This window comes from Grammomys surdaster, unplaced genomic scaffold, assembly GCF_004785775.1.
Source record: "Grammomys surdaster isolate TR1022 unplaced genomic scaffold, NIH_TR_1.0 125940, whole genome shotgun sequence".
NCBI classification, from domain to species: domain Eukaryota; kingdom Metazoa; phylum Chordata; class Mammalia; order Rodentia; family Muridae; genus Grammomys; species Grammomys surdaster.
The window spans coordinates 2349601-2373612 of record NW_021620762.1 but is presented as its reverse complement, the minus strand read 5'-3'; the positions used below and the strand labels follow the sequence as shown (position 1 = coordinate 2373612).

At 53.6% G+C, this 24012-nt stretch overlaps 2 protein-coding genes across 3 annotated transcripts; one reads left to right on the top strand and one right to left on the bottom strand.

Annotated features, from left to right (window-relative positions):
* Positions 1-385: 385 nt before the first annotated feature.
* Positions 386-9850, bottom strand: Cygb (cytoglobin). 2 transcript variants are annotated; one of them, XM_028752860.1, is made up of 4 exons: positions 9554-9850; positions 4416-4647; positions 3928-4091; positions 386-1727 (listed from the first exon to the last, which is right to left on the bottom strand). In XM_028752860.1, the coding sequence occupies exons 1-4, from the start codon at positions 9694-9696 to the stop codon at positions 1694-1696; spliced, it is 573 nt and encodes a 190-aa protein (XP_028608693.1). In that variant the 5' UTR covers positions 9697-9850; the 3' UTR covers positions 386-1693. The 2 variants fall into 2 exon arrangements, with proteins under 2 accessions (XP_028608693.1, XP_028608695.1); XM_028752862.1 differs by lacking the exon at positions 386-1727 and adding an exon at positions 2139-2184 and having other exon boundaries at positions 9554-9738.
* Positions 9851-12714: 2864 nt separating this feature from the next.
* Prcd (photoreceptor disc component) lies at positions 12715-22625 on the top strand. The gene is made up of 5 exons (XM_028752970.1): positions 12715-12785; positions 13020-13088; positions 14656-14738; positions 15095-15186; positions 22314-22625. The coding sequence occupies exons 1-3, from the start codon at positions 12715-12717 to the stop codon at positions 14675-14677; spliced, it is 162 nt and encodes a 53-aa protein (XP_028608803.1). The 3' UTR covers positions 14678-14738; positions 15095-15186; positions 22314-22625.
* The last annotated feature ends 1387 nt before the right edge of the window (positions 22626-24012 follow it).

Here is a 24012-nt window from a genome sequence, read left to right as displayed (position 1 = left end):
CTCAGCCTTCTCTATTTTTTTATTTTGAGACAAGGACTTATTAAGTTGCCCAGACTAGCTTTAAACTTATGACCTCCCCCAGCCCCACCCCCATGCCTCAACCTCCTGAGAAAGCTCTAAGCCACAGGCCTAGCTTCTCTGAAGTTTTAATAAGACAGACCCTTCTCTTGCTCCTACAAAATCTAGCTTTTTTTTTTTTCTTAGCCTCTGAGCAATCGACAGTCCAACCCAGAGAGTGCCTAACCCCAGGAGCAGCTAGGGTCAGCACAAGGGAAGGGGTTCCCTGGACGGAACTGTTTTCAATGAAACTGCCCTTAGCTAGAACTGCTGAGGGGAAAGAGAGGTGAAGGCAGGCCGCAGAGGAAAAGATCAAGCAGAGGCCAGATACAGGAAGAACAGACCTGTTTAATGACACAGCTGGGGCTGGTTACAAACATCAGAAACTACAAAAAGACAGGCAGTTACAGGAAGGCTGCTTGAGGGTGACCAGAGGGGACGCAGGCACGGTAGCCACAGCAGTAAGACATCCTCCAGGACAGTACACGTGACACACGGGGTCCCCAGAAGTGTTAAGGAGACTTTATGGAGAAGATGAGCAGGTGCCCCCAGAGGAGAGCAGGAGAGTCTCCTGGTCCTGTGGCCCGGCTGCTGTCTGAAGTGAGTAGGTGAGGCTGGCATTCTAGGGCTCCACACTGAGGCTGCCCCTCACCCCTACCCTCATACACAGGACACATACACTGGCCAACACCCCAATGGGATCTCCTGAACTCTTGCCTTCTCCAGGGCGAGTCAGGCAAACCCTTGGGGAGGGGAGGGGAGCTAGATCTTCATGTTTTGTTTTGTTTGACACAGGGTCTCCCTGTGTAGCCCCAGCTAGCCTGAAACTCACCACCATGGAGACCAGGTGTAGACCACCTGACCTCAGACTTGCAAAGATCGTCCTTCCTCTGCCTCCCAAGCTCTGGGATGAGAGGTATGTGCCACTACACCCGGCAAACCAGGTATTCTCTTGTTTTGAGGGTGGAGTGGGGCAAGAATGCAGGACACTGAGCTGTAGGGACAAGCTGGGTCACCCCAACTCTCCCACCTGGCCGCATTCTCTTGTGCTGTTGTAAGCTTTCTCCCTGTTCCCAGTAGAGCCGCCTGGAAGTATGACCAGGACTCTTCCTGGCTCCCCGCAGCTGGGCAAGACCTAGGCTTCTGGGCCTGCAGGTGCACGCGATAGATATGTATGTGTGTGTATATATATATATATATTTATATAGAGATCGTATATAGGATATATCTGTGTATATGCTGGACGTGTGCGTAATGCTCTAGAGATGGTGGCGAGGACCTGCATGCTGGCGGGCAGAGTGAAGCAGGGCTAGTTCCTTTCTGAAGTGACTCATGGGCTTGTCCTCACTTCCCACCGGCCGCTTGCCAGGTCCCCCTCTAACAGTCGGTAGAAAAGCTAAGAAGAGTGTGCCCTCTGCTGCGAGGCAGAAGGGTCCCCTCTGCTAGATTCAGCATTCGGGGAGCCAGCCCCACCTCCCAGTAGCCCGGGGGGGACCACAGCCATGACGAAGGCCTCCATTCGGGAAGTCGAGTCAGGGATTCCTCCAGCTTCCTTGGCACCCAGAAATGGAAGGTCAAGGAGTGTCTTCAGAAGTCAGCCCAAAGTGTTGCCAGGGACGGGGAGCTGGGAGGGGTCCTATGGCCCTGAAGAGGGCAGCGTGGCTGGTGAGCTGTGGATGAGACAGGAGATGAAGGTAACAGGTTACAGGGGTCAGTGGGGGGAAGGTGAATGGGACACCTAGGAACGCTGCTGCACAACCCCCCCATTACCTCTAGCCTCACTGTGCTACCTCAAGCTAGTTGGGTGGCCCCCAAAGGGCCCAGATCTGTCCCTCAAAAAACGTGGCCGGCTTCGGATATGCTTGCCCACTGGGAACGGAAGCATTTCACACACACTAAGACACCACAGGGGCAGCCTGAACTTGTTTTCCACTCATCTGGAAACCGTATGTGCTGCTTGACCTAGCGGAGTGAGTGCTCCCTGGCTTCTGTGTAGCACTGTCCCCATCTTTTAGCTTGGCGGCCACCACATGCCCCTGCCCCGGCACCCCTCCACCCACACAGAGTCACATACCCCCGAAGCAGAGACAGTTCAATAAACAGTGGTGTCTGGCTCACGATGTTTCCCTGATAAGAGAAGTTGGACCCTTCTAGAAGCCAGCCCTGAGACTCCACCCCACCCTGTGAGGCAAGGAGAGCCTGGTAGTAGGTTGGGTCTCACAGGCCCTGGCCCCTGCTCAAGCCCTCAGAACAGGATAAAGGCTGTCAAGGGAGGGGGCATAATCCCAGTGATAGCTGGGGAAACTCAGTGCTGAGACGCTCAGACCTGAGGAGAGGTGGCAAGGCCCTGGGGTGTCTGGCACCTCATCACCTACTCCCCATTCAGCTCACTAGAACCAAAAGGGGGCAGATGTTTGGGGTTTGGCTAGAACTAAGTCCCTGGGGTCCAGCTGGGGCAGGAGCGGGAGGGCTCCGGCCATGTGTTTCTGATTCACTGGGGCTGGCTGGCCAGCTCTTCCCCCAAAGTCCCTCTAGGCCCTGTAAAAAGCTCTTTTCTCCAAAAGCAGGAAGTCTTGTGTCTGTGGCTGTAAACAAACTCATCTCAAGCTGCAGAGCTGCCTGGGGAGGAGAGCAGGGGGAAGGGTGAGCCCCTCTGACATCTCCCGTTCAGTCTCCTCCCTGGTCCCTCTCAGTGGGGGTGACCACTCGAGGTATCCTCAGTTTTTCAGCCTCCTCTGAAAAACTACCCTCCTCTGGCAGGTAAAAATCCAGGGTCTAGGGCAAGCTAGGTCCAGCTGTACACCATCTGGAGTTGACCTGACTGGCAAGAAACAATTCCTGAGTGACCTGACAGCAAGGAACAATTCCTGAGAACTCTATTTGCTCTCCTGGGGAGCTGCTGATGGTAGGGTAGGCATAGGTGGACTGGTTGGTCAGTGGCAGGAAGGGCAGCAGACCTGGCCTCTCCCTGCCCTTGAGGACCTCCTCTGCAGAGCTGGGTGGGAAGGCCGGTAAACAGGAGGTGGCATGGGGCCTTGGAAGAGTCTTTTCCATGGGAAACTGCTAGGAATATTTCTCTACAACACGTGTCCCAAGCCGCTGGCTGACCCCTGGTTCCTGTTCCCGCCTCCGCTCTCCTCCTTCCTCCTTCAGCCCTGCCTCTGCCCTTCCATTCAGCTCCCAGAGTCAGCTCCCTCTTGGAGGTCTAGGGGGGTCTGAGTGTTCCCAGCCGCTAGCCACATCCGAAGGCCAGCCCTCGCTGGCCTGGCACTTCCCAGCCAGCAGGAGTCACTGAGTCCGGCCACCCTGTTGGAGCCTAGAAGTAGGAGCTGTTTTCTGGTCAGACTGGAAGTAAATATCCCCTAGTTCTGTCCATGTGAATGACACCCATGTAGGTCCCTTGTGGGCCTGGGCATGTGTATGTGTCCTCGTGACCTTCCTGGCTCCAGCTCTGTTGAGGCAGACGGTGGATGGAAGTACTGACTGTTCACTGTGAATGGGGAACAGGCCCAAAGGACTGGTACCAGAAAGGAAGGGTGGAGTTGGCCCACCGTGCTCTGAGCCTGAGAAGTGGTCACCCTGCGGGGAGGACATCATAACCTTGGCTGATCTGAGCCCTCCCTTCTCCAGACAAGGAAAAGCACTGCCCAGATAAATCTACTTGGAGTTCACAGCTCTGTGTAGCCAAGAGTCGGGGCTGGACAGGAGCTGGCCTGCAGTGAGAGGGCTCTGTCTCACAGGCCCTCTGCCTTGGGCCTGAAGGCTTCCCGCTGCAGCAGTCAGTCCCAGGTCCCTGGAGAGATGGGAAACCCAGGGGACAAGAGAGGACACAGCAGGGAGGCTGCCCAGCCACCCTCACCCCATCCTCACGTGGTGGTGTTGGGAACCTGCTGTACCCAGCCCACTTCCTTGTAGGCCGCGGTCACATGGCCATAGATGAGGCCACGCAGCTTGGCCCAGGCTTTCTGCGTCTCCACAGGGAAATCATCAGCAAACTCCTCGGCGATCACCTCCAGGATGACCCCAGAGAGAATCTGGGGACAAAGGAGGGAAGGTAGAATAAGCATCTGGGCACCCTGCTTCCCACCATCCCGGGATCCCTGGCTTGTGTGACACGAACTAACAGTCTGGTGGTCACTGGAGACCACGGTCTCAGGACAAGGACTGCACTGGACTGATCCCACCTCTCTCTCCTGCTCTGCTGCCCTCCTGGTCACAGCCTCTCCGGGGGGAACAGGCTAGCAGCAGGGTGATCATCTTTGCTATTCTGGGAGCCCTTCCAGAGCCATGGCTTGTAGGGAGCTATGACACAGTGGCCTGTGGGCTCTGGACAAGAGCGAAAAGAAGGATGGACATACCTTAAAGTACATAGGTTCCACCTTGTGCTTGAGGGCGTGGGCCTTGCCAACCAGGGCGAGCACAGACGACACCTTGTCTGGGTCATGCAGGTTCTCCACGACAGTGTTGAGGGCCCCCATGACCCGGCAGGCGTGCTTCCGCAGCTGGGGACTTCTCTCCATCTCCAAGGGATCCTCCATGTGTCTAAACTGGCTGAAGTACTGCTTGGCCGATGGGAAGTTCACAAAGAACCTGGTGGGAGGAAGGGGGTAGGCGCTGAAGCAGGGGGCTGCCTCCAAGTCCCTCTGGAGTGGCCAACATGGAGGTGGGGGAGAAGTAGTTATGTTTCCACACCAGTAAAGGTTTTTATTCTCACATGGAGCTGTCCTCAGTCACAGGCTCTCCCTGTGGAAGAGGCCTGGTGCTGCTGGGACCACCTACTGAACCTGTTCTGGCTGCCAGGGCACCGTCTGCCTCGCCTCTGTGTGCTTTCTGAGCCCACACCCCATTGAGGCCTACTCTTGTCACTGAGAGAGAGAGATTCTAGAATCATGGGACAATTTAATTTTTAATTAAAGACAATTTAATTATGTTGCCCAGGTTGGCCCTGAACTCCTGGGCTCCAGTAACCCTGCCTCTGCCTCCCAAGTATGTTCCACAGGACCTTCTTTCTCTTCTTCCTCTTCTTTTCTGAGACGAGATCTTGCCAAGTACCCATGGGCTAACCTGGATCTCTGTGTAGACCAGGCTAGCTCGGAAACTTGCAACATCCCTACTCCCCCTACCTCCTGAATGCTGGGGTTACAGGCATGGGCTACCATGCTCCCTCTCTCCCATACCCAGCTTTTTGCTTAGCTTTCCCTCAGTGCTGGGCTTTGACCGGGGCCTGGTGGCTCCTAGGCAAACACCCATTATTTATGTCCCTGGGGTTCCTTATCCATGAAATGGGCATTCCTATCCCCTGGGGGCTGGGGATATAAAGAGGAAGTACACCATCAGCAGGGTGTCTGCGACCCTTGAGGCTCAGTCTTAAGAAGACAGTGTGAGCCCCTCCTGTGACCAGAGTGAGGGTGAGGCCGGAGTAACCTGCCTGTGCTCACTCAGCCTCCCTCTGAAGAGACCAAGAGAAAGCCTTCTCGCCCCAACCAGCCTCGAGGGAACCCTCCTTGATGCCCCTCAATAAATATTGACTGGTTGATCTAATTTAAACAGCCGAGTTTTCCTTTGTGGAGTGGTTTATAATTACTTACCCGTGAGGTCTTAAACTCACGTTATCTCCTGCCTCTGCCTCTCAAATGATGGGACTAAAGTCAGGCGCCACCCTCCCCACGCCCGAGAAAAAAAACCCCTTGAAGGGGAATTTGGGTTTTCCTAACAGTGGCCCTTCCCTTCGCTGGTTTATCTAGGTTTGTTTAATGTCCCCACCCTCCCTTCATTACATCATTCCCCATCTCAGAAACTCTCCTCGGTCCCCTAGCTTTACACCCGAGAGTTAGATGCTCCAGACTTTTTATGCATGGTCCCTGCCCACTTCCCCAGCGCCATGTCTACCGTGCCTTTGCCCAGAGTCCTCTCTGTCCCAGCCCAACGGCTGCACTTAGCATTGGCCAGCCTTCTTCCCATGATGCAGTGGAATGCCTGACACAGGGCCCCATGTCAGACCTGCTCTTTTCTGGCTACCCAGGTGGCTGTCCCTCCATGGCCATTAGTGCCACTGGGTAGTTTTCTCTGCTACCTTCTCAGTCTGTTGGACCAGACCCCAAACCATAAGCAGAGGGAGAGTCTCACAAATGCAATGACCCACCCATCACCCCGGCCTAGGGCCATCCCTAGCTGGGCCTCAGTGAGAGTCAGAAAGCATATAAAGTGTTCTGACCTGTGTCATTGGGTGTCACCATCCCCCTAGAGGAGCTCACAGCTTGTGGCTCAGGCTTGGAGAGTCTGATGTGAGGGAGACACAGAACATCAGACTGACCAGCCCTTCCTGTGGCCACAGCTGATTTTGTCAGGAAGGTTCTGACAATGCGGGGGGTGTGGGGTGTGTGCGTCGTCCATGTGGAGAGGGACAGGGACCCACTGGGATGCTGAGTGTGACCTTGGACACTTTATGACCCCTTCCTCCTGTCTGTGAAAGTTTGAGAGAAGCTTTGCCGCTGGCTTCTTCAGAGGTTTGTGGATGTGGACCAAGGTGGCAGCCGGTCTGAAAACACACAGGACTTCTCTAGAAGCTTCGTAATGAGGGATGAATGAAGAAAGATGCTTCAGGGGTCAGGGAGACAAACCAATGCGTGAAGTCACTCAGCTAAGTTGATCCCCGGAATGTATAAAACCCAAAAGGCAGGGTGCTATGGCACATGGGTAACCCCAGCACTCTTTAACAACGAGAAAGCATCCCCAGGAAACAAGAAAGACTCTTCCTCAACAAGATGGGAGGAGAGAACTGACTCCGGCCTGTTGACCTCTGACCTCCACATGAATGCCATGACTGAGTAACATTCCCCTACCCCTACATAAAACAATGAGCATCTGAGGCTTTAGGGCTTTCCCAATTGCAATACAAGTAATGAATTTTATTTTGCCTGGTATGTTGCCATTTGCAAGACATCTCTTACACTACTCAGTCGCCACAGCCTAGAAGCTATTGTATCCTTTCCCCTGAGGGTAACCCAGGGGACAGTCATTGAGCATTTCATTTACTATCCGAGCATTGCTTTGCTCCCCATCTTGTGGATCAGGAACTGGCTGGTTGGTCCCCAAGGCTGCCCAACAGGCAGGAACCAGTCCTGAGTACAGGTGAGTCTCTTGTCTCAACACAGCAGCACCATGTGTGGCCCTGAGAGAGAGAGAGAGGAACTTCCCAAGAGCCTTGAGTTCTGTCTATCATCCTGGCTTCTCCCGAACCGGTGTTTCCTCCCACCCGTCCCTGGCAGGCTTGAGCTGCTAGGGAGAAGCCTTAGCAGCCAGTCTTGGGGAGTTTCTCAGCTCTCAGAGGCATCTGGGCTTCCAAGAGCCTGAAATAGGCCCATCTGCGTGTGAGGGGGAACGTGTCAGCATTACAACCAGGCAGGAGGGTGGTGCTCCCTCCTCAGGCTTCTCTCTGACATGAGTGGAAACATGGGGTCTGCCTCAGACCCTAAGGCAGCTACTAGCCCAGCTAGCTCCTCCTCCACGACACCATCTCTGCCAGGAACTGCTGCTCATAGCCAGCTTCCTCCTTGCCCCTACCTTGCAGTCAGAGTGGGAGGTGGGGACAGAAAGGAAAAAGAAAGTGGTGACCAGAGGGCCTGGTCCCACGGATGAGCATGTCGTCGGGCTTGTCCGCATGGCTTTGTGATCAGAATATATGGATGGGTCCCGTGTGAAGCTGTGAGAAGCTAAGAGGTCTTAGCCTTTCCCCTTTTCATTGGTCAGGCCTGGGGCAGACAGCGGCAGAGGAGTACGTGGCACCTGGAGCCACAGGGAGTGGCCGGTACGTGTTGGCCCAGGTTTGTCAGTTTTGACTCCGTGGAGTTAGGTGAAGTGTGGTGTTCTGCTGCTCGGCAAGCCAGATCCGATCACCATAGCAGGTCTCCTCGGTTCACTGTGGGCCTTTGAGTAGTATGACTATCAGTAAATATCTCTCCCGGCCAGGCTTGGTCTCTAGGATGTCAGGGGGTGAACCAAAGAAGAAAGGGCTCACAGGTTACAGAGTGAGCCCTACTCTCATCTCAGATCCTGTCTTTCTTCTGCCTGGCTCTCTTTCCCCCCATCCCCATTCCTGGGGAAGCAATTCTCTGGCAAATAGCAAGAGTATCTCCTGGTCCTTCGGGCCTTGCCTTGCTCCCACGTGTGCCCCGTGGGCTGAGGGGGTACCACATCGGACCAGAGCAGCCCTCTGGGATGCGGACTGGCGTATCCGCGGCTCTGTTCTCCACTGTGTGCTTGTGTGAGGGTGCCTACACTGGCAATCTGGGTCTCCGAGTGTCTGAAGCTTCAGGGTCCCAGTGGCCCTCCTTGGTTCCTGTCACCCAGGGTAGTGTTGCTGGGTTAGAGGACTCTGAACTTCCCCAGGAGTCCTCCCCTAACTCCTCCAAAGTGCTTTACTTCTCTTCTTCCAAAATCTATTTCTGAGTTGGAATCCAGGCATAGCGGTAGGGAGCTGGGTAGGTCCCAGGCTTGCAGGAGGCAGAGCAGAGAAGAGGAACCAGAGAAGGGGTCGGGACTGGAAAACAGCTGCACCACAGCTGTCCTGCGCCCGGGTTCCACCCTATCTCCACACAAGGCTGCCCTGCTGTCCTAGATTTGATAGCTTGGGGGCTGAGGGTGTATGTGGGGGTTCTGCCTGAACCCCTGGGCCCAGCACGTGTAGGAAGCGTATAGATTTGATTTGTAACTAGAGTCAGTCTCTAGTTTCTGAGGCTTGGGGACATGGTGCAGTGTTATAAATACAGCGTCACTTGGTTGGGGGGGATGTCCTCAGGGATACTGGGACCGGATGCTATACTTCTTACCTGATTGGAGGGTCCAGATTGGGGCCCTGAAAGCCTCCTCCAAAGCCACCCCCCACCCCCCCCCAAAAAAAACCCAACCAAACAAAAAGAACTCAACCAGGATTGCATCCCGGGAGCCTGCTAGCTTCACTCCCGTCTCACCTGCAGCTCACCCCGGTCTCACTTTTGAGGCAGAGAGGGGCAGCTGGGAAGCTGGGCCTCTTGACCTTTACCCCCTGCCCTCTGCTGTGTTCTTCTGAAGGGCCCAACTGGACAGGGCGTTCTGTTTCTTCTTTAACTCCCTTCCTGACTGAACCTCAGTTTCTCTGCCTGTCTCTAAAACGGGGAGCTCTTATGGGTCCCTTTGAGGGCTGGTTGGGTCCTCGAACATACATCTTAGTTGGATCGCTAGGGTCACTTGTGAGGAGGACCGACTGGGATGGGTGAGTTCTGAGGCCAGGGAGACCAAGCGCTCTCCTGCATCTAGTTCCTGGTGATGAGCCCCACTTCCCGAGGTAGGAAGGAATCAGCTAAGGTTTCCATCGCTCCAAAGCACCCCTGTCACCGCGACCCGTCCCCAATCACTAGGGAGGTGGCGCCGGAGCTCGCTGAGGGCCGAGCCCGCCTCTGCCCGCAGCCGCTGTCACCCTCCCCGTCCTGGGCCCCGCCAAGCCGGGAGCGACACCTACCTCACCAGGATGGCCACCCCCACGTCCTCGCAGTTGGCATACAGCCGGGCCCACGTAGCCTGAACCGCCTTCCTCTCCGCCTCGGACAGCTCCTCGCTCCTCTCCCTGCGCTCTATCTCCATGTCGCCCGGCACTTTCTCCATGAGCGGCTCCGAGCCCAGCGCAGCTTCGCTCGGCGGCGGCGGGCGCGGGGAGCCAAGGCCGGTGCGTGCGAGGCGGGCGGGCGGGCGGGAGCGGAGTAGAGCGCCGGAGGGAGGGAGCGTGTGTGTGTGTGTGTGTGTGTGTGTGTGTGTGTGTGTGTGTCTGTGCGCGCCGGGTGTGTGTGCGCGCGCGGGTGTGCAGGGTATATGTGCGGGGGGCGGGGGACTGCGAGCTGGGGGCGGGGATGTGGTCTGCTGGGAAAAAAGAAATGTTAAAAAAAAAAAAAAAGAATCCTCTCCAAAACCCCAGTCCTGTTTTGGGGAGTCAATTTTGGCAAGGTGAAGGTTAGGCGGGATGGGGTGTCACGGCTGGCGTCTGTCCGCCTGACCACCCACCAGTTAGCAAGGCCACCGCGGTCCCGGCTTGGAGAGGTAGGTGTGGCCAATGTGCAGAAGGGGCTGGGAAGATCAGGGGGTCACGCGGCGCTGGGCAGCGCGCGGTGTACTGGAGTGTGCCCCGGGCTGTTGTGGAGCTGAGGGTGGCGGGGTGTCAGCTCTCGACATGTAGTGTCTGGACGTGTGTGTGTGTGTGTGTGTGTGTGTGTGTGTGTGTGTGTGTGTGTACCCTTCACGAGGTGGGGATCTGACTCAAAGTCAAACACACCCAGGCATCGCCTGCTGGGGAGGAGGAACTTGCAGAAAAATCTGGGCTTCCCTTGTAACCCCGCCACTCCTGAGCTGAGACTGGGCCATCTGACCGTTGTCAGACGTGGAGACTCAAGTTCTGGCAGGTTTGGAGCGATGGGTAGTCTCTCTTCCCATCTGCTGTTCCAGCTGGCTCTCTGAACTTGTGCACATATCCAGTATGGGGAGCCAGGGCTTGTGCCCCACTTCCCTTTCCCCCAATGCCTCCCCATGCCTGCGAGCAGGAAGTCCTAGCAACTAATCAATGATAGGTAGGCAAGGACCAGACACTGTCCTGAGTTACTGCCCTGGCCTTGGTGGAGTCAAGTTCCACAGAGAGGCAGTCAGTCAGGTATGAGGCTCTGGGGAGCCGGAAGTCCTGAGTACCGCACCGGACAGTGAAGACATGTGTCACCATCAAGAGTTCGAGTTGAGAACCGGAAGGCAGATCCTTCATCTCAGTAGACTGCTCAGGGAGAGGTGACACTGGGACAGAGAGGAGTGCAGTCTTGAGAGACCCAGAAACCTCATCCTGCCAGCAGAGAGGCTCAGGCCTGGCGGTAGACAGCAGGAACCCAGAGACCACAGAGGCCTGGTCCTGACACAGATAAGTGTGCTGTCTCTGGCTCTCCCCAAGGCTCCAAGGGGAGTCCTGTTGCCCAGGAAGTGGCTCTCCTCGTCAGCTTCAGTCACTGTCTTTAAAGGTATTTGCCCCATAAACCTTGATGGTCTGAGTTCCGTCACTGTGACCCACAAGATGAAAGGAAGGGATTTATTCCTGCAAGCTGTCCTCTGACAGCACACACACACACACACACACACACACACACACACACACACACAAATAACAGCAAACATTTTAAATTCTAGAAAATATAATCAGACTTGAAGGTTCATTCACAGAGGGTCCACAAGAACCTTTATACGCCTAGCAGGGCCCTCCCTGGAGCTCAGGGTTGCGGTGCCTGATGTCACTCCTGGGCAGGAGGCATTACCTCCATCTTGTTTAGGGAAGGAAAACTGAAGGTACTGGAGAGGGTGGGGGCAGTGTGGGTTTAGGTCCCAACATTACTCAGCCCTTGTCCCAGCCCTGCGGTACTGACTCCAGCTCTACTGCCTAAGGCCCAAGCGGCTGCCCAGGAGGTCTGGGTGAGATGGGCAGAGAATATTTCTATTGATTCCCAACTTCTCCTCTGATTGTCCTGACTCCATAACCTAGGATTATATTGGTACAGTAGTCTAGTACATAATTGATAAGCTTATAATTTGTATCTAAATTATATAAGGTTGTTATATAAGATAGGATTTATAGTTCTGTCTGTGTGCACACCTCGACTCTGGCTTTTTTCGAAGGGAGTGTAATTAGAAGAGCTCAGAGGGCGCGAGGGAGGCCTGGTGCACGCACATACACACACTCACAGACACACTCACACACACTCACATGCACACATATACTCACATGCACACGCACACGCACGTTCCTCTCTGGTCTTCCTGGTCCCATCATCCATTCCTTCTCCTCTCTGCCATTCTCTCTTGCCTCAGCTACGACAGTGCGACAGTGTGGCTCCTCTGCCTCGCAGCCTCGGTTCCCTGAAGACTGGCAAGCTTTCATGTCAGCAGCCCGGCAGAGCTGGCTGAGGGCCCGTCTCTCTCTGGTACCTGCACGTTCAGACACCTCCTGAGATAGATAGCTCGCTCTTTCTCTCCCATGTGGGAGACTGAACTTAGGACCCTGGAACCCCAGGCAAGTACTCTGCCACTGAGCTGTCTCCTCAGACCTCTTTGAGACACTCTCATTAGGTTTCCCAGGCTGGCCTCCAAAGCTCTCTGTAGCTCAGCCAGGCTTTGAACCTGAGGTGCCCCTCCCCTCCCCAGTGGCTTGCAGGTCTTTGTCACTGGGCCAAGGCCCCAGATCCTCTTTGAAGCTACCCCTGATGCTCGCACTTCCCCAAGTGCTCTGCGGGTACGTTTAACAATGTATGGAAGTACCTCACTTAACTTGACTGCACTACCTCCCTTGATGCTGAAGCCCGGATAGGATTAAATGTTCTGGGTAGAACATTCCGGAGAGGCCCTCAGGGTTACCTTGCATGTCTCGAAGGAGGCTGGCTTACTCTGCTACACAAGGGGAGATCTTGGGCCTGGTGAGTTTAATCTCTCTTCACAAGGTCAGGTCCGCTCACTCCACTAATCAGCTTGAACCCCCTAATCCCTTCCCAGGAACTTCAGGAAACACAGCGGTGGCTTGGGAGAGGTGGCCTGGCCATTGTGGCCCCCCGGCCTGTGGCCTTCTTCAGCAGAGTTGGTCATCGGTGGGGATGGGGCAGCCGAGCCATGTGCACCACCCTCTTCCTGCTCAGCTTGGCCATGCTGTGGCGCCGTAGATTTACCAACCGAGTGGAACCGTGAGAAACTGATGGGGTTGTGGGTTGGGGTTGTGGGTAGGAGGGACCACCAGGGAGAGTTACAGATGAGCAGACCTGGTCTGGGAAGGGAATCAAAGGACACCCTGGGGGGGCCACTCTTGGAGCTGGTGGTGCTGGGCTGACCCATTAGTCCTGTGCGGCTGAACTGTGGAAGGGGAGTGGGCAGAGGCTGAGCACTGTCTACAGGTTCTCTTGCCTGCTCTTCCCTCCCAGAGAGCCCAGCAGAGTGGACGGGACAGTCGTGGGCAGCGGCTCGGACACAGACCTTCAGTCTACTGGCAGGTGAGAGAGAGGCAGGGGAGAGTCAGGAGAGGGGAAAGTAGTGCTAAGAAAGCTATTGGTGTGTGTGTGTGTGTGTGTGTGTGTGTGTGTGTACATGTGGGCATGTGGGTACTGTGTTCTAGCCCTCATCCTAGTCTCTCCTTGTGTAGTGGGCAGGTTAGGTAAGAGAGGGAGTCCTTGCTCCCCCTTTCTGGACCAATGCTGTGTTGCTTTGGTTCTGTGATGTGAGTGTTGGGCAGTCCCCAGGAGGACCTTCTGTTGAAGGAGCAGAGAGCAGAGGGAAGAGGCAGGAGCCAGTCTGGGTCGATTTGCTGCTCTCTTATCCTTAGCCCTTCTCCTCTTCCTCCTCCTCCTCCTCCTCCTCCTCCTCCTCCTCCTCCTCCTCCTCCTTCCTCTGCCACTGACGGGCTCTGCAGCTCCGTTGCCCGAACCTCCAGCAGGATTCGCTGTCCAGTCCCCAATAGAAGGCGCAGGAGGAACATGACGTCACCGACACTGAGTGCCATTGGCTGGGCAGCCCCTGCGGGCAGGACGCTGTCTCCAGTGGCCTGGAAGTTAACTCTTCCCTAGGTTGAAGCCATGTGGCCTTTGGGGAGGCAAAGTTGTGCATTCTCCTAGACTTTTCCTTCCCTGGTTTACCAGAGTCTCCACGCCCATCAAGACACTAAAAAAGTGTCAATTTAGTACCTATGTGTAAGACATTATACCCCATGGACTCCCTAGGGTGGGCACCATCACAAGACCAACTCTCACTCCTAGTGAAAACAAAGGCAAAGCAGATCTCCTTATCACCTGGGCTCAGCGAGTGTGGGAGAGTAGACACAGACACGTGCCATGCCCCCTAAAGCTGGAGTTGTGGACAATGCCTGTCAGGCTGCTGATGCACAGTGGAACTGCTGAACCTGTGTGAGCCATACTCCCGGCTGAGCACTTGATGAGTGCTTTATGCTTCCCTAGACCTTTCTCCTTTCTCTCTCTCTCTTTCTTTCTCTCTCTCTCTCTCTCTCTCTCTCTCTCTCTTTATTTCTTATTTATTTATTTATTCGAGACAGGGTCTCACTATGTTGCCCTGGTTGGCCTGGAACTTACTATGTAGACCAGGCTGGCTTCAGACTCTCAAACATCTGTCTGCCTCTGCCTCTTGTGCACTGCAATTAAAGCCATGTGATACTATTCCCAGCTCCCAAACTTTTCTTATACAGTAGTTCTCAATAACCACAGGCGTAACAGGACATACTTACTTATAACTGCTTGCTAGTGACTGAGCAACAGGAAGAGGGGGCTGTCTGACTTCCAAATATCTGTCTTGCCTACAAAAAAAAAAAAAGGGTCTAGACCTCCTGACCAAAGAGAAAAGCCCAGACCCGAGGACTATTGGTCAGGCCTAGCCTGATGCCTTTTAACTCCTTGGCACCCAGTTACCTGGAAGAATTAATCAGACAACAAGGAGCAGGTTGCTGAGGGGAGCTGCCACAGGGGAATGGCTAGGTGAAGTAGGAGGAAGAGTCCCCTAACATGACAGGTTTAACCCTTCCATCTCCTGACTCCAGTGCTTCCCTCTGTTCAGGGAGAAAGGACCGGTGAAGTAAGCCTTCACTTCTTCAGGCAGCTCGACTCTGGGGACTGCGACCCACCCACTGGCCCTAACAGGTAAAGGCTGGACCAGGAGCCCTGGAAGGCAGAAGGCAGGGTGTTGATCCAGCCATGTGGGGTGAGGGAATCAGTCTTCAGTTCTCAGAATCACTGGCAGAGATTGGGTTAGGCTGGGTTTATCTTTGAGCTTGTTACTTATGTTTCAGGCCACAGGGTAAGGGCTGGTTTGAAGAGACTTGAGTGTGGCCCTGACACGTTTTTTAAGGCTTGAGGGTGAGGTGGTAGCTGAGATAAGTCCTGAGGGCAGTGCTGTTGACTTCTGAGAGAGAGGCGGTGGACCGGGCCACCCTGAAATACACACCTCACCTCTGGGCACAGGGGAGCACGCTTAACTGACTGACTTTCTGTTCTAGCTGGAGTCCTGGTTCACCTCCCATCCCAGGAGGATGCTGTGGTGCTCAAAGCAGCTGCAGGAGTGAAAACAGGAGAAGCGGCCATGGAAAAGGTAGGCTTTTCCTCCACAGCTCTAAGGCCACGACTCGGGCTCCTGAGCAAAGCTGGGGTGGCAGAGAGAACATGGGATGTTTGTGCTTCTAGGTGTCCATTTCCAAGCCCCTGCTCTAAGGGACTGCCAAGATGGAAAAGGCACAGAGAAGGGTTTCTCAGGGTCCTCCAGGTTAACTGTTGGGAGCACAGCATCTCAGGCAAGGGTCAGGTGCAAGCAGAGAACAAGACGATTCCAGAACCAAGGGAAGGGTAAATGATAGTTTGGGCTTAGTCATTAAGGGTTTCTCCATTCATTCTCCAATCCAATCCTGAGCTTAACCCACAGAGCGTACATACTTCATGGCACACACACAAGAAGGCACAGCCCATTACCACGTGACTAGGTGGGGGATCCAAGATTAACCCCCTACTCAACTCTGCTACTGATTAGCAAAAGGGGATTCTATCGGCCTAGCCATCCGTCAGCTTGGGAACTATTCCGCTAAATCCCTGTGGTCTAGGGCTGGGTTGTGTCACTCAGCTACAGTGATTCTTATTCCTGTGGCATCTGCCTCTTTTCAGTCCCTAGAACTCATCCTGTCATTGGCTGCTCTCCTGAAATTATCAGTAAGAAAGGCCAGCTGGATCTGTGGCATGTCTGTCTGCCCGAAGCTGGATGGATGGAAGCAAACGCCAGCTTGTACTCTGAATGTGCTTTGTGTGTGTCTGTGTGCATGTGTGTGTGTGTATATATGTGTGTATCTGTGTGTTTGTGTGCATGTGTGTGCATGTGTGTGTATGTGTGTGTTTGTGTGCATGTGTATGTATGTGTTTATCTGTGTGTGTGTTTGTGTGCATGTGTGTGCACGTGTGTGTATGTTTGTATCTGTGTGCACACAGATTCTAAGTGGGCAGCGGCGAGTGGGAAGGGGAAAGCATGATGCTGTGTTTGTCACCATGCTGACTGCTCAGTAACTCGGTGGCGGCCTCCCTTGCCCCCAGCTGCTCTGCCATTTCTGTCTTTACTGTCCTGCCTGATCCAGAGCAGAGATAAAAGCACATTTCCGCTCCTGCTTGGCAGATCCAGGCTTACCCTGCGGGCAGCTGCTCCCAAGTGTCTGGGAGCCATTCATCTTCAAAAGCACCCCCACCCATGTGTCTCTCTTCCCCACTCAGCTCCCTGCTGCCAGCCCAGCAGTGATGCCTCTGTCTAGCCAGCCTCTGCCTTTGACTTTCAGGCGACAGAAGACAGTTCCCTAGACAGCAGGATCCCAGCACTGTTCCACTTCAGTGGAGGGAGAGAAAGGATGAGAGATACAGCAGCTGAGGGACCCACTGTTGCAGGGGGGAAGGGAGAGGGAAGGTACCCACTGGGAGGAGTGGCTGGTACTTTGAAAGCCTGGCTCAGGGAGGTTCACCGGCAGTTCTGTGAGAGCTCTTGAAGTAGGGCAGGAGGGGTGTGTGTGTGTGTGTGTGTGTGTGTGTGTGTGTATGTTTTGTGTCACACTAGGGGAAAGAACCTGCCAGAGTGCCCCTGAGCCCATAAGCCCATGGCCACCTGTCTCAGCTCCTGTCAGCCTGTTTTCTCTTGGGAGGCATGAGTCGTGCCAGTGACAGGCCTGTAAGGCTGACGGCCAGAGGGCACTGTTGCTAGGGACTCTGTCTTCTCCGATCCCAGCTTTGCATTCACTCTCTAATCTAGTCACCATGTTCCTGTCACTTCATCCTTGTCTCTCCTCTCTGCCATTTCCAAGTTGCCCGCCTCCTTCCAATGATCCAAGAAATTGCCAGGCCAAGGTCACAGAGCGGTACCAGGGCTGGCTCCCAGCCCAGCTCCGCTTCTAACAGGGCAACACCTTCTTGCAGCGTCTTTCTGTGAATCTCCTCTAGGGATCCATCCTAGATGAAGGGCAGGATCGGGATGGGAAGGGGCTCGCTGGCAGTGAGGGGATGCAGGTCCCTGGAACCTGGCAGCTGGGGTGCCATGTGGGCTGGGAGGGAGGGGTCTTCTCCCCCAGGGAGCAGGCGGGCTTGGTGGGAGCAGACTGTGTTTACACCTTGCCTGCACACCCTGCCCACGCTCGGCTTATTCCCAGGGCCTCTCCCATCCCAGGCTCTCTGAGCAATCTGCACACTTGCAGCCTTTGCTCAGAAAGTCCCTTCCCTCATAGGGGAGGCTCCATCTGCCCTCGAACCCTCCCTCAGCCCAGAACTCCTCTATAGGAGTCAGTGCCCAGGTGTCCTTCCTCAGCCCACAAACTTCCATCACACAGGTCAAGGGGTGATCTTTAAAGTACAGAGGCTGTCAGTTAATTCTTGGCCACGATGCTGTCCTCACAGAGGCTAAGTCCTTCCGTGTCCTGTTTCCTTAGAAATAGCTGCTGATCGGAAACGGGAGCAGGGATATTCTGGTGCTTTGGGAGGGACAGAGGTGAGATGAATGGACGGTAGCTGCTGGTGCAGGGGGCTGGCTCTGAATAATCAGGGACCTAAGAGCAAAGGGGCTGGAGCCAGGGCCGGGACTGGCAGGCACTTCCTTCCTCTGTGACCTTGGGTAGGGATAGCATGTCTCTGTGCTTCTGTTTCCTAGTCTCTCTAAGACTGAGTTCATTCTGTGAGGGTTAGGTGACTGTGTAGTGCTCGCTACACAACTACACTACACAACACACACAAGTAAGTGCCGCGGGTCTGCCAGTCTTTGGATGTAAGCTACTGTACAGCTGTTGCAGCTCTTCCTCCCCTTACCCCAGGCTACCTCGTCCTGTCCTCCCTCTACATACATGACACCTGGGTGATGGACAAATGAGAAGAGGCGGGGAGGTAGATGCAGGGCCGGGTGAGAGCACCGGTCCGGGGCCTCTCTGCATACAGAAGGCTGTCTCAGCATGGACACCTTCCCATGACAGGTTTTGCTTTCCAAAGCAATCTCGGCTGTGGACGACAGGTTTGCCCTGGTGCCTCCCCTCCCTTGTCTGGAGCCGGTTGCCCTTGTGTCTTCCCAGCTCTTCTGAATGCTAATCTCTCAGTCCGGTGAGAGCCTGGGTGACAGGGAAGGGCTGCTCTGAGCTGCAGGGTGGCTAAGGGCAGTGGCCTGAGCAGGGAGTGCTGCTGTCTGCTGCTTCTGCGGTGGCTGACACTCAGGACAGCTGCCAGTCTCTCCTGGTGACATGACTGGAGAGACAGAATGAGACGTTGCGGGGGAGTGAGGTAGTGGTTCGAGCGGCTTCTGCAGCTGCTGCCGTGTGGTTCTGTCCTGTGTCACCTTGAAGTGCGGATATGACTCTGGGGGGCACCCACCCATCCCACGCATGCAGAACTGTCCTGTGAGGGGAATACGGCAGAGGTGCTGGTCAGTACTAGACTAAGTGTAACCTGGGGCCATTTGAGGCAGGCAAGGGCAGACGGAGCGCTTTACTCTCCTGGTCCCGGTTCTTTGCAGGGCTTTGGTGTTAGGGAGAGGCTGAGAGCCCCCAAATAAGGAGCCCATCAGAGTGGCTATGCTGAGGATTACATTAATAGAATGCTAATGTCACTAATAGTACTGTTAATAATGGCTAACACGGGCTGGGCAGTGGTGGCGCGTGCATTTAATCCCAGCACTTGGGAGGCAGAGGCAGGTGGATTTCTGAGTTCGAGGCCAGCCTGGTCTACAGAGTGAGTTCCAGGACAGCCAGGGCTACACAGAGAAACCCTGTCTCGAAAAACACCAAAAAATAAATAAATAAATAAAAATAAAAATGGCTAACACGGCTCAGACTTAGTGTACGCCAGGCACTGTGCCCAGTGCCTTATTTATAAGCATGGTCTCATTGATGAGGCAGGAACTTGTGATCCTCATGTCCCCAGTAAGGAAAGCGAAGGTCACAGCATTTGCTCAAGGTCACAGCTGGCAGTGAAGCCAGGACCTGTGTCTGGGAATCTGATAGCAAACCTTATTATGGTAGAGAGGTCTCGAATCTGCAGATAGGGTCTACAAAGAAGTCCGGGTGCGGTTTTACCTACAAGGACACAGGGCCTGGAGCTGTGGGCCTACCTGCCACGTCTATCTGTGCAGGGGCCAGGGGACACAGAGAACACTGCTGTTTTCTCTTCAGGCACATGTCAGTCAAAAGCAGGCCAGACTCTGGGATCTGAGAGGCTAGTCCTTGCTCGCCAGCTGAGGAGAGCACAGAGAGTCTGCCTCCTCGGGATCCGTCAGTGCCCCTGAAACAGGAAGTGGTGGCCCCTGGCAGGGATGACAGACAGCAAGGCCATCACTCCCTGTCACTGTCTCTGTCACTCTGCTGCCTCCTCCAACTAGGGTCAGGACTCTGGGGAGAGGGTGACAGCCAGCAGCCCAGTTGCAGAGAGAGGGCTGAGGAGGGCAATGGCTTTGGTTTGTTTGTTTGCCTCGGGGAGGGGGAGGGGCAAGGTGGCTTTGAGTGAGGATCCATTAATCTCGCTGAGACCACAGACTCTCTCCTTGAAGTACCAATGACCCATGGTGGGGGGTTAGGACCCAGGTGTGGCTATGAAAATTCAAATAAACAGAAAGGACTTAATGACAGACTCTGAACATCGGGGGCCAGAGTCAAAGAGCCAGTCTCATTCCTATGTGAGCACAAATGCACACTCACGAACACACACACACATACATGTTAAAAACAAAACAAGCTGAGCGGTGGTGGCGCACGGCTTTAATCCCAGCACTTGGGAGGCAGAGGCAGGCGGATTTCTGAGTTCGAGGCCAGCCTGGTCTACAGAGTGAGTTCCAGGACAGCCAGGGTTACATAGAGAAACCCTGCCTTGAAAAACAAAAAAACCCAAAACACTCAAAAACAGCACAGGACGATTAGGAAGGCAGACAGGGAGGGGAAGCTCATGTGTGGTCACATGTGTGAAGTGCTAGGACCAGAGAAGATCCACTGACGGGCACAGGAAGCAGAGCAGTGCTGACCCAGGCCACAGCTGGACTGCACAAAACAAGAAAGAGCCATGTGGGTGCTCGGGGAGCAAAAATGTTCTTAATCCTGATGGGAATTGATGCTCACAGGCATGTGTTTGCTTACTGGACTCTGATAGTGGATTTTGAATATGCTTTATGTATATATGAATATATGGCTCTTATACCTCAACAAAAATGGCTTCCATAGCTAAAAAGCGAAACAAGGATGAAGACATGTTCACCATTTGTTCACAGTCCAGCAAAAAAAAACAAGATATAAATAAGCAAATGTGGCACTCGACTATAATCCTAGACAGCAGAGGAGCTGGTGACAAGGTCAAAGCCAGGCTGTGCAACTTTAGTGGGATCCCATCCCCCACCCGGGGAGAGGAGGGCATTTGCCTCACATGCCTGAGTCTTGGGTTCAAGGCCCAATATCGGAAGGGAGTTGGGGAAGGAAGGAAATTATGATGAAATGTGGAATGGGGCTGGGGAGGTGGCTCAACAGTTAAAAGGACCTGTTACTTTGCAGAAGACCCAGGTTCGGTTCCCAGTATCCACAGCAGGTAGCTCACAGCCACCTGCAAGTCCAGCTCTAAGAGGCCTGACACTCTATGGCTTCCATAGGCATTTGCACACACACGGTGCACAGAAACTCAAGCAAGCACACAAACATGCACACTAATAAAGCAAATATTAAAAACGGGGGGACAATGAGTATTAGAAGAAACGGAAGTATCAAGAGGTCCCATCTGTATGTCCTTAGCTCTGTGCCAGGCACTACGTAAGTGCTTTGGATATACAGTCTTACAATCGATCCTGTGGGCTCCAAATTATCATCGCTCTCCCTCATTGTCAAAACGAGGATTTGAAGCGCATGTCTTTGATCCCAGCACTTGGGAGGCAGAGGCAGGCAGAGCTCTGTGAGTTCTAGGCCAGCCTGGTCTACAGAGTGAGTTCTTGGACAAGCAGAGCTACAGAGTGAGAGCCTATCTTGAAAAGAAAACAAACAACAACAACAACAACAAAACAGAGACGAGAATAGACGGGTGAAGGATAGTCTATCCAAAGGTAGTCTGTCCAAAGTAGTTCAAGCTGGGTTCAGTTGAGCTGGGATTTTCCTCCAGCCTGCTCCCGTAACAGAGCATGTGCTAAAACACCTGCCATAGGAAAGGTGTCACAAGGAAAACCCGGGGTGCCGCAGTGTGGCAGCCCAGCCGAGAGCACACAGGGAGGTGTTTAAGATGAGCTGGAACGTGCCAAGCAGAGGCAAGGAAGGGAAGCCAAAGCAAAGGGAACAGACACCACAAGCCAAGCTTATGCAACGTTAACGAGGCAGGGATTTCCGGGAATGGGGAGACATGTCCAGGAAAGAACAGATGAGGTCCAGACAATACTGCATATTCTTCAAACTTGTTTATTTTTAAAAATCCGTTTTTAAGTGGCAATTTTATTAGAGGAAATGGCTTTGCAGATAAGACGGGTGAAGGCATGGCTTTTCTTCCTGTGTGTGTTTTGGGTTTTTTTTTTGTTTGTTTTTTTGTTTTTTTGTTGTTGAGATGGAAACTTATCGTGAAGTTATGGCTGGCCTAGAATTCACTATGTAGACTAGGCTGGCCTTAAACTCAAGGAGATCCACCTGCCTCTGCCTTGTGAGTGATGACATTAAAGGTTTGTGCCACCATGTCTGGCTTCTTCCAGGGAATCCTTCCTTCCTTCCTTCCTTCCTTCCTTCCTTCCTTCCTTCCTTCCTTCCTTTCCTCCTCCTCATCTTTTTTTTTTTTTTTCTGAGATAGGGTCTCTTTGGGTAGCCCTGGATATATCCTGGTCACTCTGTAGACCAGACCAGGCTGGCCTCGAACTCAGAGATCTGCTTGTCTCTGCCTCCCGAGTACTGGGATTAAAGGTATGTCCCATCACACCTGGCTTCCAAGGAATTCTTCATGAGGAAATGTGAAATGTGGGTATCATTTCGCTTGACTAGAACTAGACTCTTAGCAGACCCCACAGCTTGAAACTTAAACGATGACACTTCTTTCTTACACCTCACACCCTGTATTTTACTGAAACTTCTAAGGCGGATCCCACATACAGAAACAGTAAACATGAAAGTGTATCTTTAAACCAACAAGGGATGAAAGCCAAGGGTTTTAGGACTGGCTTGCCCCAGCAGTTGATCAGAAGCCTCAAGGACACTCTTCTTCTTCCCCATCCATCCTCAGAGGGATTTGGCTCTTGCTCTGAAGGGAGCCTCACAGATTCCAGACGGCTGTGACAAGCCCAAGCATCACGCCTCTACAGTGTCCCAGAGCCAGAAGAGAGGCTGTTGTTTTTAAAGGCAAGAAGAATTCCCCAGACTTGGCCGGAATTGTATTGTAGACAAGATGGAGGAAGAACAGCTTCCAGGCCGGCCACCAACATGCCTGCATACAGACGTACTTCCTGTGAAACCACTGATGCAGATGCTCCAAGTGTAAGCCGCCAGCGCCGTGGAGGTATCACCACCCCTCTTTCGTGATCTTATTAATAAAATCCACGATTCCCTTTGTAACTAAGAAGGGAACATCAATGCTGTAAAGACTGCTTTCTTGCTATGGGTTTCAGAAACCACATCTTTCTCAAATCCTGTCAGTGACTTCCCCAGCCCTGCAGGCCAGCTGACTAAATTTCCCTTGTGCATTCTGAGGTTGGGTCTCACAGCCCTGGGGTGATAATCGGCTTGTTTGTTTCCGACACTTAGCCCTGGACTGTGGTGCGTCATGTGATAGCTGTAATCTGCATTTGTAGATCTTGTAGAAAGGGTATGGGATTCCACTGTACGCAAGATTCAGATGGCTCCTGATCTCAGTCACACCCGGTGCAAATGAGATCACAGTAACATTAGCACTTCATTCTGGGCAGCCCTGTCCTTGGCTGCTCATTCAGAAATTCTGCCGCAGCCTTCGAAGCTTCTCTGTTATTTCTGGACTGCCTACACAGTGGCGTCTCATGTGTGCTCAGGCACAAGGCCTTTGGAGTTTGCTCCAGCCTCTTGGCCACTGCCCAGCTGCTGGTGGTACCCTCATCGGTTGTGTGCCTGTGGCTGTCCCACAATGTATAATGAGTTGTGCAGGTGTGAAACGCACACAGAGACCTACAGGCAGAGTGAGGTGCTAGGAATAGTGGCCTTTCTGCACACTGGGTGGCATTTATCCTGGAGCCCTGAGTCAACATGAGATCCCAAAGCCAGACCTCCAAGTGGCTCCTACAGGTGCTCGTTCTCAACTCACTCTGCCCCCATGTGGCTCAAACCAACAAAGCAGGTGGCCAGCATCCTTGTGTCAACTTTACTTATCAGGCTCCAGCCACCTCTAAAGACAGAAAAATTGTAGTTGGGGACATGGCTCAGTTGGGAAAGTACCTGCTGCACAAGAAGGGGGACATGAGGGGGACATGAGGTCAGCTCCCCGGTACTCACATAAGAAGCTAGGTGCAGGGGCTAGAGAGAAGGCTCAGGGGGTGAGAGCATTTGTTCTACAGGACGCAGGTCCTAGTCTCAGAGACCAATTGGCACCTTACAACTGTGAGTCTAGTTCCAGGGGTAATCTGACATCCTCTTCTGGCCTTCGAGGGCACCAGACACACACGTGGCGCACAGATGTACATGCAGACAACCCCCACACCACACATGGAATAAGTAAACAAATACACAGAGCAACAGAAGAAGGTAGGAACAGTGTCTGTAGTCTGAGCTCTGGGAAAGCAGAGACAGAGGGATGCCTGGAGCTCAGTGGTTGGTCTGTCTAGCCAACCTACAAGCTCTAGGTTTAGTGAGAGACTTTGACTTGACACCTAAAGTGGGGAGTGACTGAGAAAGACACCCCAAATTGATGTCTGACTCTACATGCACCCGCATGCTCATACATGTGCACCTGCATATAT

What these genes read in the sequence shown, in the direction of transcription:
- Cygb (XM_028752860.1), bottom strand. Translation starts at nt 9,696, where the DNA reads ATGGAGAAAGTGCCGGGCGACATGGAGATAGAGCGCAGGGAGAGGAGC. An exon ending in TGGAACCTATGTACTTTAAG is followed by an intron (nt 4,092 to 4,415) that starts GTATGTCCATCC and finishes CTTTGTCCCCAG; the next exon opens with ATTCTCTCTGGGGTCATCCT. An exon ending in CAGGTTCCCAACACCACCAC is followed by an intron (nt 1,728 to 3,927) that starts GTGAGGATGGGG and finishes TCTCATCCACAG; the next exon opens with CTCACCAGCCACGCTGCCCT.
- Prcd (XM_028752970.1), top strand. Translation starts at nt 12,715, where the DNA reads ATGTGCACCACCCTCTTCCTGCTCAGCTTGGCCATGCTGTGGCGCCGT. An exon ending in TTTACCAACCGAGTGGAACC is followed by an intron (nt 12,786 to 13,019) that starts GTGAGAAACTGA and finishes CTTCCCTCCCAG; the next exon opens with AGAGCCCAGCAGAGTGGACG. An exon ending in GACCTTCAGTCTACTGGCAG is followed by an intron (nt 13,089 to 14,655) that starts GTGAGAGAGAGG and finishes CCCTCTGTTCAG; the next exon opens with GGAGAAAGGACCGGTGAAGT.